This window comes from Schistocerca piceifrons, unplaced genomic scaffold, assembly GCF_021461385.2.
Source record: "Schistocerca piceifrons isolate TAMUIC-IGC-003096 unplaced genomic scaffold, iqSchPice1.1 HiC_scaffold_2171, whole genome shotgun sequence".
Classification (NCBI taxonomy): domain Eukaryota; kingdom Metazoa; phylum Arthropoda; class Insecta; order Orthoptera; family Acrididae; genus Schistocerca; species Schistocerca piceifrons.
Genome location: NW_025728088.1, coordinates 2,801,752 through 2,819,853, shown reverse-complemented (window position 1 = coordinate 2,819,853; position 18,102 = coordinate 2,801,752). Strand labels below are relative to the sequence as shown.

Here is an 18,102-nt window from a genome sequence, read left to right as displayed (position 1 = left end):
CTGCTAAGAGCTCGCCTCAGCTGCTTCGCGCATCTACCGGGTGATCAAAAAGTCTATAATAAATTTGAAACTGAATAACGTCAACATGCTGCGACTGCTGGCGCATCAGATTCTCAGACTCTCATTACAGCTCCTTTTATACACGATTGTCATGCGCAGTCACTGACGTTTCGCTGTCCAGCGCCATCTGTCGGACATTTTGTGAACTTCGTTTTTTTTTTTGTTCTAATGAAACCCCATGTCATTCCAAGCATGTGTGTCAATTTTTACCTCTCTATCTACATTATTCCGTGGTTTATTAAGTTTCAAATTTATACCGACTTTTTGATCACCCGGTACTTCGAGCAGTCACTTAACGCGTTCCCTATAGGCTACCTCTCCCCGCCAACGACGCCACACCTCTGTAGTCGATTATTGTCTCACCTGCACCTGTTGGCACTCTACAACTGAAAGCTGCCAACAGTGCTGTCAGCTATTGGGGATACTTTGGTGACTCTACCACAGTAAACGTACTAATCTGAGCCACCACCCACACGAAATGAACAACACGAGGTACACAGGTAAAGAGCTACTACCGGAACTGAAGCTGTGAAGGCGAGTCGCGAGTCACGCTCGGATAGCTCAGGAAGCACAACACCTGCTCGAAGAAAGTGGAGGTCCCAGGTTGCAGTCACGACTTGATCCACAGTTTAGATATGCCAGGAAATATCGGTGACAACATATTATAAACAACAACTAGAATTGAAACATACAAACAAAACACCCTAGGCACCATTTACGTAAGGTATGACACCGCACTTCACTTCAAACATTATGGAATTCGTGATGGGACAATCTACTGGTTTTAACCACCACTTTGCCAGTCGGCCGCGCTGGATTAGCCGATCGGTCGAAGGCGCTGCAGTCATGGACTGTGCAGCTGGTCCCGGTGGAGATTCGGGTCCTCCCTCGGGCATGGGTGTGTGTGTGTTTGTCCTTAGGATAATTTAGCTTAAGTAGTGTGTAAGCTTGGGGACTGATGACCTTAGCAGTTGAGTCCCATAAGATTTCACACACATTTGAATATTTTACCCGTCGATTTTTTCTTTCGGTCGGTTTTTTCAGTCGAGTGCAAGACCAGAATGTCGCGGCTAAGGCCCCCGCAAACGATCAAATGTGTTTGACAAAATCGTTATCTGACTACGGATTTGCCAAGCAAGCCCGTATCGGATTTTGAGGCATTGTAGCACAACACGCCGAAAAGACAATGACGTCTCTCGGATTGGCCTTCAATGCGCTGCAGCGCTGAAACCGCACATTTGCGCGATGAGCAAGTAAATCCATCAGTACGGCACAACAGCATCGCAAAGTGTGGCGTCTAGATTGCCTGGACGATGTGGCTTTGTTGACGCAATCTGAGCACTGGACACGTGATCCAGTTGGCCAATTACAGCGAGCACAGAAGACGTGAACCGACCAGGCAATGGCAAAGTGACTGTTTCGTCTCGCCCGCACACACAAATTAATACACATACAGCAGCTACAGAAATAACTAGAGCTATGGCTTCTTATATAATTTTGGTTCCGCTTTTTTCCGTCATGTGTTTAGCCTGGGACGTAAGAAGACATGTTAAACGGTCACCAACGAAGCAATCACATTGCTACTCTTGTATGTAGAAATCTTTTTCATCCCGAATATACAGGGTGCGTCAAAAAAATGTATAAGACGACATGTGAAACGGTCACCAATGAAGCAATCACATTGCTACTCTTGTATGTAGAAATCTTTCCCATCCCGAATATACAGGGTGCGTCAACAAAATGTATACACACTTTGAACTGTTATAGTGAATTTATTTCCCGTTCTACAAGGTTTAATATATGTGAGAAAGTAATGTTATGTTTCTTCAACAGGTGGCAGCAGTGGCAAGGAACTACCTGCAACATGGCGGACGTGCGTTTGAGCTTCGAAGCGCGGAAGCAGATAATTAAGTGGTACTGGAAGTTTGAGAATGTAGCTGCGGTTCGAAGACAGTGGAGAAGTGACTATGGTACAGAACCACCTCCAAGGTTAACAATTACACGTCTACGAGAGAAATTCGAAATTCGTGGAACAGTGTGTGATGTGCATAAAGGTCGATCAGGGCGACCTCGTACAGCTACAAGTGATGATTCCCCACAACTGCGGTCTCGCAACTGTTTCAGCGTTCACCTCAAAAATCTTCGAGGCAAGCGGCACGTGAGAGTAATGTAAGTGCTGGTAGTGTGCAACGCATTCTGAAGAAAGGCAAGTTTCGTGTGTACATTCCGAGGCTGCTGCAACAGCTAAGTGACGACGATCCAGATAGAAGGTTAGAATTTTGTGATGGGTTCAGGAGATGGTGAGACGTGAACCGGGATTTATGGGTAGCATAATTTGGTCGGATGAAGTCCAATACAAACTCAATGGAGCTGTCAATAGCCACAGTTGTGTGTACTGGGCTGAAGATAATCGTCACATTACAGTTGAAAAGGCTGTGAATTTGCCTGGTGTAAATGTGTGGTGTGGTTTGTCTGCAAGGGGACTCATTGGGCCTTTCCACTTTGAAGGTACTGTTACTGGAGAAACGTACCTAACAATGCTTGCTGACTCCATGTTCCCTGCCATTCGTGCATTATACGGTAATGATGAGTTTTATTTCCAACAAGATGGCGCCCCGCCGCACTATCATAGGGACGTACGAGCATACCTGGATCACGATGTGCCAGGCCAGTGGATAGGACGCAGGGGACCAATCCAGTTTCCTGCACGCTCTCCACACCTCACGCCGCTGGATTCCTTCTTACGGGACACAGTAAAAGATGAGGTGTACAAACGTAAACCAAGTAACCTGGACACACTTTGGAATGAGATTCAGGCGGTGTGCGCAGAAATCTCTTTGGACACTTTGGTACAATGTACGGAGTCAGTGGTGACTCGTACTCAGAAATGTATTGATGCTGAAGGCCACTAGTTTGAACATTAATCACATTTGCAAAAGTACATTTATTTTTCCAATTGGACTTTAAGTTTTCAGAAATTTAACATTGTAGGCCGGGAAATAAATTTTCTATGATGCTTCAAAGTGTGTATACAGTTTTTTGACGCACCCTGTATAATGATTTTGATTTCGCGATTCCCGAGGGTGTGTCACGGCTTGGACATAATAACAGAACTTAATCCTAGAACATTAAAGGGGGACAGTGACGAGGGGGGGGGGGGTGGGACACATGACACTGACATTACTAAAACGTTCAAATGTGTGTGAAATCTTATGGGGCTTAACTGCTAAGGTCATCAGTCCCTAAGCTTACACACTGCTTAACCTAAATTATCCTAAGGACAAACACACACACACCCATGCCCGAGGGAGGACTCGGACCTCCGCCGGGACCAGCCGAACAGTCCATGACTGTAGCGCCTTAGACTGCTCGACGGACATTACTACTAACCATCTTAAATTTTACTATTCTTATTTTATTCGAAGGAACTCATAATTTATAGTTTACGCACTAATTAATTACAATTATAAGGTCTCCATCGGTTTGTTACATACAAAATGTCCTGTTTTACACCGTATACTGACGATCGTACTGCTAAGAGTGTTGACGGGAACCACGTTGGTGCCAACTGCAACCGTCAATTCTAGGAGGGTTCAGTGATCTTGGGTTACATTACTGGCAGTGAAGCTGTGACTTTTGTATTTTTTGTTGTTACACGTACTTGGCTGTTCTACGAATAGGTCGCGATTTGCAGGGGCGCGATTAAGCTCTTTTGGGCTGTATTTTCCGAATTTCTCGCGATTTCCTGTACTATTGTTAAGCCGGGGCATATGATCACAGCTTGAATCAGCAGCAAAAATCTGGCTTTGGTGACAGACTGATCTGTAGCGTGTAGCCAGAGGTCTACGTACAGTTGGAATACAACAGTCTGGTTGTGACTTGGCGCAGCGAAATTTCGAAAAAGGACTCACCAATGGCCGTGAAATCTCAGGAAACTGTCGGTGGAATTCAGGGAGGGCCGAGCTAAAAAACGCTTCCTTGAGCCCACTGAATTTCTGATGAAGTAAGAGTGGTTCAGAATAATAAAAGGAAAGATCCTCTCTGGAACGACGATCGTTAGTGACTGCTTCAGTTAATACAACACTCTAGTCGACACTGTAGGTTTTCAGCAGGTCAGAGTGAACCATAGTCTGAACCTTACAGATACGTAAGAGCGTTTCGTCCACACACAGAACGTGGAGAGAATGAAGTGGGACTCCAGAGGTGCCATTCCACAAAACGACAGTGAGACCAAATATTTCCAGGGTTACCTAGCTGAGTGTATGTTCTGTCGAGTACATAACCAAAAATAAATATTACATCACTTTTTTGTTGAAGCGGGTACAATTTACCCTTCCAGCGGAATTAAGATACAGGAAGTCTTTTGAAGAATGTTGCAAGCACAAGTCGCGACTACAACTCACTGCCTTTTTGGGGAAACCGACGCCTTCAGTTTCCTCGACATTACAGGTATGTTACAGCAGCATTTTGCTAGGTACTGTACGTTTTGTACAGTACACTGGACTATCCACTTTATTTGTGTTTCAGTTTTAACAATTTTTTTCGTCGATTGTGTGTACGCGCGTTGAGAATGAGATGATATGATTGGCTGATTACATAACGTGTAATGTACTCTCATTCTATGTTCTGATTGGTTGAAGCTATGACGTGTCCTCTGCCCAGACTGTAGAACAAAAGCACACCGTACAGCGCAATCTCACTTTCACATTTTCCGAAGTTATAGTCCCGCATAGACCAGATAGGTAGTGCTGTATTTGGTGGATTTCGTATTTATACATGCTTATCACGCAAATATGCGGTTTCGGTGCTACAGTGCGTTATAGATCTATCCAAGATAGTCCTGTTTTTCTAGGTTTGTTGAGCTACAGTGCCTGAAAGTGCGATACCGACAGACGAGGTGTGTTCAAAAAGTAAGGCGACTTTATATTTTTATGAAAAAACACTTATTTATTCATCAGTATTCATGCTGTCCCCTTCAGAGTAATCCCCTTTGATGCAATACACTTGTGGCAGCGCTTCTTCCAATCCTCGAAGCACTTCTCATAAGAACTTTTTGGTACAGCCTTGAGTACTTCCAGCAGTGCAGTTTTTATTTCCTCAATCGTTGAAAATCTTCGTCCTTTTATAGGTCTCTTCAGTTTTGGGAACAGGAAAAAGGTCGCAGGGAACCAAATCCGGTGAATATCGTGGCTGAGGAATGACTGTCGTGTTGTTTTTGGCCAAAAAATCTCCCAGAAGCAACGATGAATGAACAGGTGCACTATCGTGGTGCAAAAGCGGTGAATTGTTTTTCGTCAGTTCCGGACGTCAAGGTAATACCCATTGACCGTGCGACCTTGAGGCAAAAATTCACGATGCACTACGCCACTGTGATTGGAAAAAAAAAACAGTGAGCAGCAGAACTTTGACATTTGATCGGACTTGGCGTGCTTTGTTCGGCCTTGCCTCTCCGGGATGCTTTTCCATTGGGACGACTGGGCTTTGGTTTCGACGTCACAACAGTAAACCCATGTTTCGTCACCAGGTACGACCCATTTCAGCAAATCAGGATCATCATTATCGCAAGTCAAGAGCTCCTGAACGATGCTCAAACGACGGTTTTTCTGAACAAAATTGAGAAGTTTCGAAACAAACTTCGTTAACACTTGTCTCATGCCCAAAATATCCAAAAAACAACTGCATGACACGAGCCGACCGATATGCCAACATCCTCAGCAGCTTGTCTTACGGTAATTCGACTATCTTCCAAAACAATTTTCTTCACAGCTTCGACGTTATCATCTGTTGTTGATGTGCTGAGGTGGCCAGAGCGAGGTTCGTCAGTGGCATCTCGGCCATCTTGGAAAAGCTTGTACCACTTGTAAACATTTTTTTCACTTAGAGCAGACTCACCGTATGCCACTGTCAACATCTGAAGTTTTTTAGACCACTTGATTCCATTTTTCATAAAAAATTGATTATACAAATTCTTTGCTCCCTTTTTTGTAATAATCGGAAATAGTCGAGCACACTAAAACACGTCTAACCTTTCTATCTGTCAAAAACAAACTTGAAACTGTGAACGTATGTTCGGGACGTGTGTACCAACATAACAAAACAAAAAGATCGATAACCGGATGTACGTTGTCCGCGCAATTTGAAAAGTCACCTTAATTTTTGAACAGCCCTCGTATAAAATTCTGCCATTTTGACAGTAATGAGAATAGCGATAAATGCAGACAAAGCCATCCTGGTATTGACGTTGGTGCTATGTTTGAAGAAAAAGAAGAAGAAGAAGAAAGAAAGAAAGAAGAAGAAGGTCACTGGTCCAGGAAATGGCTTAAAATGAGAGATTTACACATCAAAATCAGCTAAACGGGCCTATTATTATCAGAACCCGATGACGAAATCAGCTTTCTTCGAATGGGCAATAAAACTCTCAAAAACTCGTTACGCGCAGCGTAAAAGAGGAAATTCGTGCGTCACATTCGCTCTTATCTAGCCACGCACGTGTCAAACAAGCCTATACACGTGCCAAGAAAGTTTGTCAATTTAACCTTACTTTTGAAGCAGACGCTTTTTTGTGTATTCTGCATTTTGGCACTTGCGGGAATGGCTGAAAGTGCAGATACAGTATTTGTAACAGGACTCTGGAACAATATTTAAAGAACGAGACCCTGGTACAGGGAATGGTTAAAAATGAGAGAGAAATACACACACACGAAAAGCCGTAAACGACAGTGACCCGTTAGTAACTTCGTCCTCACACTGAAAAAAAGAAAAAAAAGCGCCAAGTATTGTACGCGCAAAATTATTCTCTTCTACTTTGTCCTCTGACGCGGAAGAACCGAAGGACTTCGATTTATTTTATGTCATGGCACTCACTCTTGTATGTTATACGTAAAACATCGATTTTGTTCATAAACCCTTGCTACCTAGTATATGGCTGGGAAAGATGTGATACCTCTATCATTTTGATAATTGTCAGTGCTATTTTGTTTTTGTCCTCGATCGTATATTCCACAGTTGTGGAAACTCACAATACAGTGTGATAAATCGTAATAAAGCAATTTTCACTAAACATGCGCTGCGTATCATCGACACAACCAACGTCCGCCATCTTGTCAAATTTTCCGCACACACGTTAAGCACGATCTAAACTTGACAAACATGCCAAGCTTCACCGAACACGGCGAAATATACGCATCAAAAACAGTGTTGCATCACCTAAGTACCGAGAGTTTTGGACCTGTACAGAAAATTGGAACAGAGATCAACATAAACAGCATTTCCGCCCTTTTATTGCTCATGAAGAACACACATTGCGTGTTGTACCACCATACAGCGAGACCTTGGAGAGGTGGTCGTCTACATTGCTGTACACACCGGTACCTCAAATACCCAGTAGCACGTCCTATGGCATCTCGCGATTTCCTGTACTATTGTTAAGCCGGGGCATATGATCACAGCTTGAATCGGCAGCAAAAATCTGGCTTTGGTGACAGACCGATCTGTAGCGTGTAGCCAGAGGTCTACGTACAGTTGGAATACAACAGTCTGGTTGTGACTTGGCGCAGCGAAATATCTAAGATAAGTCGTGGGGTCAGTATTGCCTCACGTGTTCCAACATTTCTGCGGAATCCAAACTCATCTTCGCCGAGGTCTGTAAAGAATTCGCGTTAGTATTTTGCAGCTGTGACTTATTAAACTCATAGTTCTGTAATTTTCACATCTGTCAACACCTGCTTTCTTTGGGATTGGAATTATTATATTCTTCTTGAAGCCTGAGGGTATTTCGCTGGTCTCATACATGTTGCTCACCAGATAGTAGAGTTTTGTCAGGACTGGCTCTCCCAAGGCCGCTAGTAGTTCTAATGGAATGCTGTCTACTCCCAGGGCCTTGTTTCGACTCGGGTCTTTCAGTGCTCTGTCAAACTCTTCATGCAGTATCGTATCTCCTATTTCATCTTCATCTACATCCTCTTCTATTTCCATAATATTGTCCTCAAGTACATCAACCTTGTATAGAACCTCTATATACCCCTTCCACCTTTCTGCTTTCCCTTCTTTGTTTAGAACTGGGTTTCCATATGAGCTCTTGATATTTGTACAAGTGGTTCTCTTTTCTCCAAAGGTCTGTTTAATTTTCCTGTAGGCAGTATCTATCTTACCGCTAGTGAAATAAGCCTCTACATTTGTGCTCTAGCCATCCCTGCTTAACCATTTTGCACTTCCTTTGGATCTCATTTCTGAGACGTTTGTATTCCCTTTTGCCTGCTTCATTTACTGCATTTTTATATTTTCTCCTTTCATCAATTAAATTCAACATTTTTTTCTTAGTTTACATGTAAAAAGAAGTTACTTTGTTATGTTTTTGAACTTGCACTGCTACGAGTGTGAATCGTGGTTCCTTCCTGTTCATGCTGACAAAGTATTACGAATTTATTTGTAAAAGTATAGACAGTGGTAACTGAAATGTGCTGCGGTGGCTCTCCTGATCCGGGTCGGTTGATCAGATGGCCACGTTGTTCGTGCAACTTAAACTCGGGTGGTCTCCGTGAAGGGGGGGGGGGGGGGGGGGGGGGGGGTACGACGGCCGCGCCTCCCGGGCGTCTTTCGTGACACATGCCGTGCAAATTTTCGTAATACATGCGTATAAGGTGGTGGTTGCTTCTGACGCTAATTGGTTGAGAGAGAAGTAAAGTGGTGCCACAAAGTTACAGCGTTTTTAACTTTTCTGGCATGACGTCCTTCCCTTCATCTCATATTCGCAAATTTTGATTGGTAATTTTAATAACTGAAGACAGAGTTACGTTACCCGCCAAAGTCCTTTTTCGTGACACGCATTCGGCGTCTTTTTAATAGCAAACGGCAGTGCAGCGGTCGTCTCCGAGGACAGAGGCGTCGTGGTACCGATCCCATACTGCGGGCCTGACATACACCGAAGCGGCAAACAAACTGACACAGGCGTGCGCATTCAAAGAGACACACAGACAACCAGAATAGGGCGCTGCGGTCGGCAACGCCTATGGAAGACAACGACTGTCTGGCGCAGTTGTTAGATCGTTTACTGCTGCTACAATGGCAGGTTATCGAGATTTACGTGAGTTTGAACGTGGCATTATAGTCCCCGCACGAGAGATGGGACACAGGATCTCCGAGGTAGCGATGAAGTGGGGATCTTCCCTTACGACCATTTCACGAGTATACCGTGAATATCAGGTATCCGGTAAAACATCAGGTCTCCCGACATCGCTGTGGCCAGAAAAAGATCCTACAAGAACGGGACCAACGACGACTGAAGAGAATCGCCCAACCTGACATAAGTGCGACCCTTCCGAAAATTGCTGCAGGTTTCAGTGCTGGGCCACGAACAAGTGGCAGCGTGCGAACCGTTCGACGAAACATCATCGATATGCGCTTTCGGAGCAGAAGTCCCACTCGTGTACCCTCGATGACTGCTTTATGCGTCGCCTGGGCCCCTCAACGCCGACATTGGACTGTTGATGACCGGAAACGTGTTGCCTGCTGGGACGAGTCTCGTTTCAAATTGTATCGATCGGACAGATGTGTACAGGTATGGAAACAACCTCATGAATCCAACGACCCTGCACGCCAGCAGGGGACTGTTCAAGCTGCTGGAGATTCTGTAGTGGTGAGGGGCGTGTAGCTCTTGGAGTGATATGGGATCCCTGATACGTCTAGATACGGTTCTCGCAGGTGACAAGTACGTAAGCATCCTGTCTGATCACCTGCATCCATGGACGTGGGCAATTCCAGCGGGTCAATGCGACACCCCACACGTCCAGAATTGCTACAGAGTGGCTCCAGGAACACTCTTCTGAGTTTAAACACTACCGCCGCCCACCAAACTCCCCAGACATGAACATTATTGAGCATATCCGGGATGTCTGGCAACGTGCTGTCAGAAGAGAATCCATCTCGTCGCACTCCTACGGATTCATGGACAGCCATGCACGGTTCGTGGTGTCCACTCCCTCCAGTTAGTCGAGTGCATCCCACGTCGTGCCGCGGCACTTCTGCGTCCTCGCGGGGGCCCCACACGATATTAGGCAGGTGTAAGTGCTTCAAAGACTGCAATGATGGAATTTAACATACGGAAACAAATAGAATTTGACATGAAATTATCCATAGAAAATGACATTGTAAATAAGGAAAAATGGACAAAGTTCTTCGGAATTACAATCCAGGACAGCCTCAAACGGGACATGCATATCGATTCCTTAGCATGTAAGCTGTCAAAGAATGTGTTTCCTATAAATATGATTAGCAAATATTGTAACGGCATGTGTGTACTAAAAACTGCTTATCATGCCCTATTCTCATCAAATTTAAACCATGCTGTAGAAATATGGGGTGCAACAACTCAAGCCAACCTAAGCACATTATTAATACTACAGAATAAAGCTATCAGAATTATTTGTGGTGCCAAACCTCGAGAATCGTGTCGGAATCTGTTCCCAAAGTTAGGTGTGCTTACCATTATAGGTGTATACATATTGAAAGTTATACTGCTTGTGGAAACAATAAATCCAAATTTCAACTGTGACCTGCACCAGTACGATTCAAGGCTAAAGTTCAGATACCATGTAAATAGCCACAGAACAGCTTTATATGAAAAAAATGCACTTCATGCTGGGCTGAAGCTATCCAATGCCCAACCAAAAAGTCTCACAACCCTTCCCACTAACAAAAGATCAGCTAAAAAGAATTCTAATTGAAAACCCTTTTCATTCCCTAGACAAGTATTATACCTGTATGAAAATTGCTTCATAAGTATGTCAAGCTCATAGTTTTAACTAACCTACAACTAATATAATGTTGATAACAACAATATTTGTAATATTGTGATTGTATACTACCAAATGTAAAATGCATCAAAACGTAAAATTTATTAATACAAACAAATCTTTAGTTTGTAATTTATAAACTGACGTATTCAGAAAATAATCTGTATGATGTCCTGACACTGTATGATTTCTACGGATTGTATCTGATTATTCGATGTTGAATAAATACTATTATTATTATTATTATTATTATGAGTTTGTGAAAAAAATTTGTTCTGCCTTAGACAAGTCTAGCAAAGTTGCAGGATTGTTCTGTGACCTCATAAAAGCATTTGATTGTGTAAACCATCAATGGCTCCTGTATAAAATGGAAAAATACGGAACTGGAGGTCATGTTTTAGAGTGGTTCAGGTTATACCTCACAAAGAAGAAACACAGAGTAGTTATATCATCAAGCAAGGGAAATTGCTTCTCTGAATGGATGATTATTTCACAAGGTATTCCACAAGGCTGACTTTTGGTTCCAATTTTATTCTTACTGTACATAAATGACTTGCCACTAAACATAAATTCACACTCAGTTTTATTCGCTGATGGTACAGCTGCCCTCATCAAAACCAATCACTCACAACAAATTCCCTCAACAGCCACAAATCTATTAGACAGTGTAGAAAACTGGTTCTGACTAAATGTGTTAAAATCGCATATTGGAAAAAAACATTTACTACAGTTCAAAACTATAAACTCTAAGATAAATGAAATTCATATTACCTGCAGTAACCAAGTACTGAAAGAATCAGATTGTGTTAAATTTTTAGGAATCAAAATTTATCCTGGTCTTCATATATAGAAAGCAAATAAGATAAACAGCCTGACCTTTGCTATGAAGATTTTGTCATATTCAACTAGCATGGAGATAAGAAAAGTAGTTTATCACAGCTATTTTGAAGCTGTTATAAGGTATGGCATTATCTTTTGGGGTAATACAAGCAAAATCATTAGAATATTAAAATTACAAAAATCAATTGTTAGAAATATGTGTAATGCAAGACCAAAAAAATCTTGTCGCCCACTGTTAAGAAATCTAGTGGTATTAAGTGCCCTCTGTTTGTACATCTCTGAACTGATTATTTTTGTATAAAGTAACCGTATGTTATTCGTAGACATCAATATTAAGCATCAATACAGCACTAGGAATAAGACAAACTTCATGCTTCCTACTCACAGGTTAAAGTCATATGCACAAACCCCAGAATAATAGGCATGAAAATCTACAACATGCTAAAAAAGAAACAAATAAATAGCATGGAGCTAGAGCAATTTAAATCAAAGCTGCACAAGTTATTAGCGGAAAAAATTTTATTACTCTGTAGAAGAATTTATGAACGATGATGTGGAAGTCTGAGCAAGGAAACATCACCTGTAAATTAAGCTTAGCAGTTTTGTGTCAAATAAATGATTGTAAAAATATGTCCACTATGCAAACACTGTTGTTATATATTACTTTGTAATTCATGTAAACTGGAGTGTTGATATATTGTTTTTGTAATACTGTATATACAAATTGTAATTGTAATGTAAATGTAATGTTGACGAGTCCCCAGTACATCAGATCTGTGATTTGACTTTGTATGTTACGGGATAATAAACATTCTGATTCTGAAGAACCTCTGACTGAGTCATTTAAAGAATGTTTGATTAGGAAACTTCTTATTGACAATTTTCGTCCATGAATACCATGTTCTCATATTTCCCACCAGAAATGTGCTACAGAAATAATAACATCCACAGATCTATGTAAATAATATATGTAAGGTTTTGACTCATAGTTAATAAGCATCTATGCATTTACATTTTTACTGATGTTTGTTTATTGTATATATCTATATGCATTTTTATGTGAACACAATTTATGACACAGATAACTCTGTAGTAAAGTAGTATTAAGACTCATTTATATGCCTGGTTGTAAGCACAGTTTTATAAGACCATGAGATGAACCGATTATGCTTGGCGAGACACAGGCTTGACACACATGGTTTTTGAGGAAGGTTTAATTTCGCGACCACGAATTTCGGGGTTTTGGCTTTCTCTTTTTTTTTTTGGGGGGGGGGGGGGATCTCTCGTGCTTTGTTCTCTGCGGTCGTTTTCCCTTTGTTGCGACTAGGAATTTCACATGTACTGTGCAACATGGAACGGTCGTGGTCTCATATGTGTTGACAGTAATCTTGCACATATGAGCCACTCAGTAGGAATGTTAAACCAGACTGCTGTAGTATATAGCAGCATCATATTTCTATGCAGGCATGGTTTCAATGTAAACAAGTTTAATATTTATGTATTATGTAAATAGTTAGGTATTTAGTACGTCGCTTTCTGATATTCAGGTAGCAGGGACTCAATTGTAAATAAGATGTAAATTTGCAAAAGCGACTGTTTACATGTGTCGCAAATAGTGCCACAAGGATAAGTGGACTATCAACAGAACATAGGACACTCAAGAGAGTGCGAAATGTGGACTTCGAAGTGTTTACATATAATTAGGAGAAAGAGATTATAAACAATGGCTAGGTCCAACTCACCGTTTGTTGACGATGTGTAGCAGCCGACGGGAGAGGAACAAACGTCTTCAGCCTCTTCTTGTGGCCTAATCCAATGAGTGATAAAACATTCACACACGCACAGAAAGCAATATAGTGTAGTGCACCATAGTGACATGCTACTTTTCAGGCACAAACTGTCACTAATTTCGCTAAAGACACAGTGCTGGGACGATGTGTTATCGACAACACATAAACAATGCAATCACACACGATGAGACTTTACGGTGCGATGAATAAAATGTGTTAGCAGAGACGTTTAATAAATGCATGCTTAAAAATAAGCGTATAAACGCACTAAATAAGAAACACTGTTGAGACACTTTTGTTGTGGTTATTCAAACCGGGAACGATTTTAAAACAGTATGACAAGCTTCAGTCGTGTGAACTGTTGACGCGCTAGTGAATAAACAGTGACAATTTACATTCATGCTAGAGGGATACTTATCACACAACACAACACGTGCTTATCCGAACCTTTTTCCCAGGACGCTACAGTGTGTAGTGACATATAAAGGACTAATTCTGCCGCGTTTTATGCATTTCATGAACGCAAGAAGCTTCGCGTGGATTGGCACTGCGTGCTTCCGCGCAGCAATGCAATGCAACTCGAATCACGTGCGCGGAATGTGCCTGCCCATATAGTTCCACCGGCCGGCAGCAGGGCGAGCGGCATGCGGCGAGTGATCGGGTGACGTCATCGCTACGAGATGGCGCTAGCTGCCACTTGTTGCTAGAGAGCCTGTACAGGGAGAGAGTGGCCAAGCGGACGATACGGCGGCCATTTTTCTGCCAAACTCCGGGCGGAACTTTTGAATGGCCAGTAGTGGAGTACAAACTCACCGAATCAAAAGCACAAGACAATATGGCGAAATCATTCGTGAAATGCCTTTCTTTACAGCTATAATATACTCACAGTAGCCTACTACGTACAGCACAGGAAAATTTGATACAGTGACTGTAAAAATTATTCGTTACTTGCATTTATCTCCTTTAAAGTTCGTTTACTAGACATATTGCAATAAAAGTAACGTAAACAAAACAAAAATAGTGTATAGCATTTGTTTTGTATCGGAAGTGCATAACGCTAAAGATTTAACGTACCTGTATTACGTCAGATGAATGAAAGTCGTAAGTAGTTGAAACTTCCTGGCAGATTAAAACTGTGTGCCGGAGCGAGACTCCAACTCGGGACCTTTGCCTTCCGCGGGCAAGCGCTCTACCAACTGAACTACCCAAGCACTTGCCCGCGAAAGGCAAAGGTCCCGAGTTCGAGTCTCGGTCCGGCACACAGTTTTAATCTGCCAGGAAGTTTCATATTAGCGCACACTCAGCTGCAGAGTGAAAATCTCATTCTCGTAAGCACTTGTTTACTTGTGACATGCAAAAAGTGTGAGACGTATTAGTACTTCTTGTCACGTCTTCAAACTTTTTGCATGTCATAAGTAAACAACTGCTTACGACTTTACTGAACACCTCTCGTAGATAACAAACGAAAAAGATTACAAAAATCAGGTAATGTTAAATGTAGGCTACTGTAATAACGACCAAATATAACAAGAAAACTACTGTATCCCTTCTATCCCACAGTAAGTAGGCCTATTAAAAACTGTCTTCAAGAGTACCTACAATTATTTACTACGAAAAATGTTTGAGCAACCACGACAGCCGCGGAAAACGTGCTTACAACTTGCCTGCGTCCATGATGACTGGGTGTTGTGTGCTGTCCTTAGGTTAGTTAGGTTTAAGTAGTTCTAAGTTCTAGGGGACTGATGACCTCAGATGTTAAGTCCCATAGTGCTCAGAGGCAGTGCATTGCCTGCGTCAACAGTCAGGCAATAATAATACTGAAACCAAAATAATGCCTATTGTTCTGATTCGGAACGAAATAAAGTTTGACGCTATAAAGTCGAATGAGCGTGGCACAACAATTACAGGAACTTCCCGTTTCCAGCAAGGACGTCAGATAATGGCTTCAGAAAAGCTTGTGATGCTACCAGTATGCACGAACTGTTAAAGAAATAAAAGCTTACAAATGCAGTGAATTGTAATAGGCCTATCTGTTTTGCGTGACTAAAAGTACTTAAAAAAACTGCCCACTGCTTTCGTCTTTCTTCATTGCGTGGAAATGCTAACACGCGAAATCCACCTTCGCCTCTATTGGAACAACCAAATGCAGCACAACCTGGCATCGTTTACGAACGTCTGCAGAACGAATTACAGATGTCAAAAACAATACTGTGCAATTGCTAACGTGTTTACTTCAAACATGTAGGCCTACCGACTTCATCACAAAACGCTTCATTATTTCAACTCGTATTTTAGATCCCAAACGCTAATTACGTACTAAAAACGACATACAACTAAATCGAACATGCGTGCACACCGCATAACAAGTCTCTCAATAATTCAGATTCCTTTGACCCGTTTCCAAAAGTCCTCTGAACTTCAATTCAGCTCACAAGCACGGCGAACATAGGAAGCGCGAGAGACGTTTGGCAGAAAAATGGCGCCAAAGCTAATCAACCAGTCACGGCCAACTTCACCCGTGGCCACTCCCTCTCTGTACGCAGGCAGGCTCCCTACCTCACATCACACCAGCCGCTGCTGGTCGACGCTCTTCGCTTGTCAGCCCACTTGAAAGAGCGCCGGAAGCAATGACCTGGCACACCGCGCGGCTACTCTGTCCGCTCAGCCAATACGTTCGCTCGGCGGACTTTTAACTAAATAAATATGCAAAACAGACACTTTTTTTTTTTGACGAGACATAGACAAATACGTGCCAAGAGCACAGTAAAGAATACATTATGTGTGTTTTCTCATTCGTAAAAGGCGTTTACACATGAAGTAACATTTATAGGACTTGTATGATTTGTACAATAATTTGCGGAACTTTTAATGAAATGATTGATAAGTTGAACTTTAAAGATGAAAGACAATTTCCGTAAACATGAACATTAACAAAGCTATAATTAAAAAGTAAAACTATCTAAAAGTTTGCCCGCTACCTGACTTTTACATTCAACTGAATTCTACTTTATATTTTCTAACATGTAATGAAACTAAACAGTATCATTCAAGGGGGCACTGAAATGTTTCTTTTTACCCGTAAACAAATTTAAACCTCAAAAAACTAAAATAATTTATGTAAACCTACGTAAGAAACGCACTTGTAGTTGTTGTTGTTGTTGTTGTTGTTGTGGTCTTGAGTCCTGAGACTGGTTTGATGCAGCTCTCCACGCTACTCTATCCTGTGCAAGCTTCTTCATCTCCCAGTACCTACTGCAACCTACATCCTTCTGAACCTGCTTAGTGTATTCATCTCTTGGTCTCCCTCTACGATTTTTACCCTCCACGCTGCCCTCCAGTGCTAAATTGGTGATCCCTCGATGTCTCAGAACATGTCCTACCAACCGATCCCTTCTTCTAGTCAAGTTGTGCCACAAGCTCCTCTTCTCCCCAATTCTATTCAATACCTCCTCATTAGTTATGTGATCTACCCATCTTCTAAAGCTTCTATTCTCTTCTTGTCCAAACTATTTATCGTCCATGTTTCACTTCCATACATGGTGTTGTGGACTGACAAGACAGCCAGTCCACAGTGACGGGTAACCGAAAGGCACGCTCTTAAACTCACGCAGGCTGGCGTGAGGTCTGAAACAGGATACGTAATGAATGCTATAAAGAAAAGTACGTAGCTGCTGGAATACTTAAATCCACAATTGGTGAACATTGGTCTTGTTACTGTACATGCTTCATTAGATACATAGCAAAGGATAAATGGCGCCTTGCTAGGTCGTAGCAATTGACTTAGCTGAAGGCTATGCTAACTATCGTCTCGGCAAATGAGAGCGTGTTTTGTCAGTGAACCATCGCTAGCAAAGTCGGCTGTACAACTGGGGCGAGTGCTAGGAAGTCTCTCTAGACCTGCCGTGTGGCGGCGCTCGGTCTGCAATTACTGACAGTGGCGACACGCCGGTCCGTCGTATACTACGAGTAGCTGACCGCGGCCGATTTAAACGGCTACCACCTAGCAAGTGTGGTGTCTGGCGGTGACACCACACATGGCTACACTCCATACAAATACTTTCAGAAACGATTTCCTGACACTCAAATCTATACTCGATGTTAATAGATTTCTCTTCTTCAGAAACGCTTTCCTTGCCATTGCCAGTCTACATTTTATATCCTCTCTACTTCGATCATCATCAGTTATTTTGCTCCCCAAATAGCAAAACTCCTTTACTACTTTAAGCCTCTCATTTCCTAATCAAATTCCCGCAGCATCACTCGATTAGATTCGACTACATTCCATTATCCTCGTTTTGCTTCTGTTAATGTTAATCTTATATCCTCCTTTCAAGACACTGTCCATTCCGTTCAACTGCTCTTCCAGGTCCTTTGCTGTCACTGACAGAATTACAATGTCATCAGCGAAACTCAAAATTTTTATTTCTTCTCCATGGATTTTAAAACGTACTCCGAATTTTTCTTTTGTTTCCTTCACTGCTTGCTCAATATATAGATTGAATAACATTGGGGAGAGGCTACAAGCCTGTCCCACTCCCTTCCCAACCACTGCTTCCCTTTCATGTCCCTCGACTCTTATAACTGCTATCTGGTTTCTGTATGAATTGTAAATAGCCTTTCGC

General features: G+C 42.2%; 1 protein-coding gene across 3 annotated transcripts in view; it reads right to left on the bottom strand.

The window, feature by feature from the left end:
• Positions 1–18,102, bottom strand: part of LOC124742183 — a 103,516-nt gene that overhangs the window by 78,821 nt on the left and 6,593 nt on the right. For 2 of the 3 annotated variants that reach the window (XM_047248762.1, XM_047248763.1), the window contains exon 1: positions 13,433–14,035. The exons of the other annotated variant lie outside the window; for it this stretch is intronic. In XM_047248762.1, coding sequence (XP_047104718.1) covers positions 13,433–13,568 — 136 coding nt within the window. In that variant the 5' untranslated portion in view covers positions 13,569–14,035. Of the gene's footprint in view, positions 1–13,432; positions 14,036–18,102 lie in introns of those variants that run through there. 3 annotated transcript variants of the gene reach the window in all.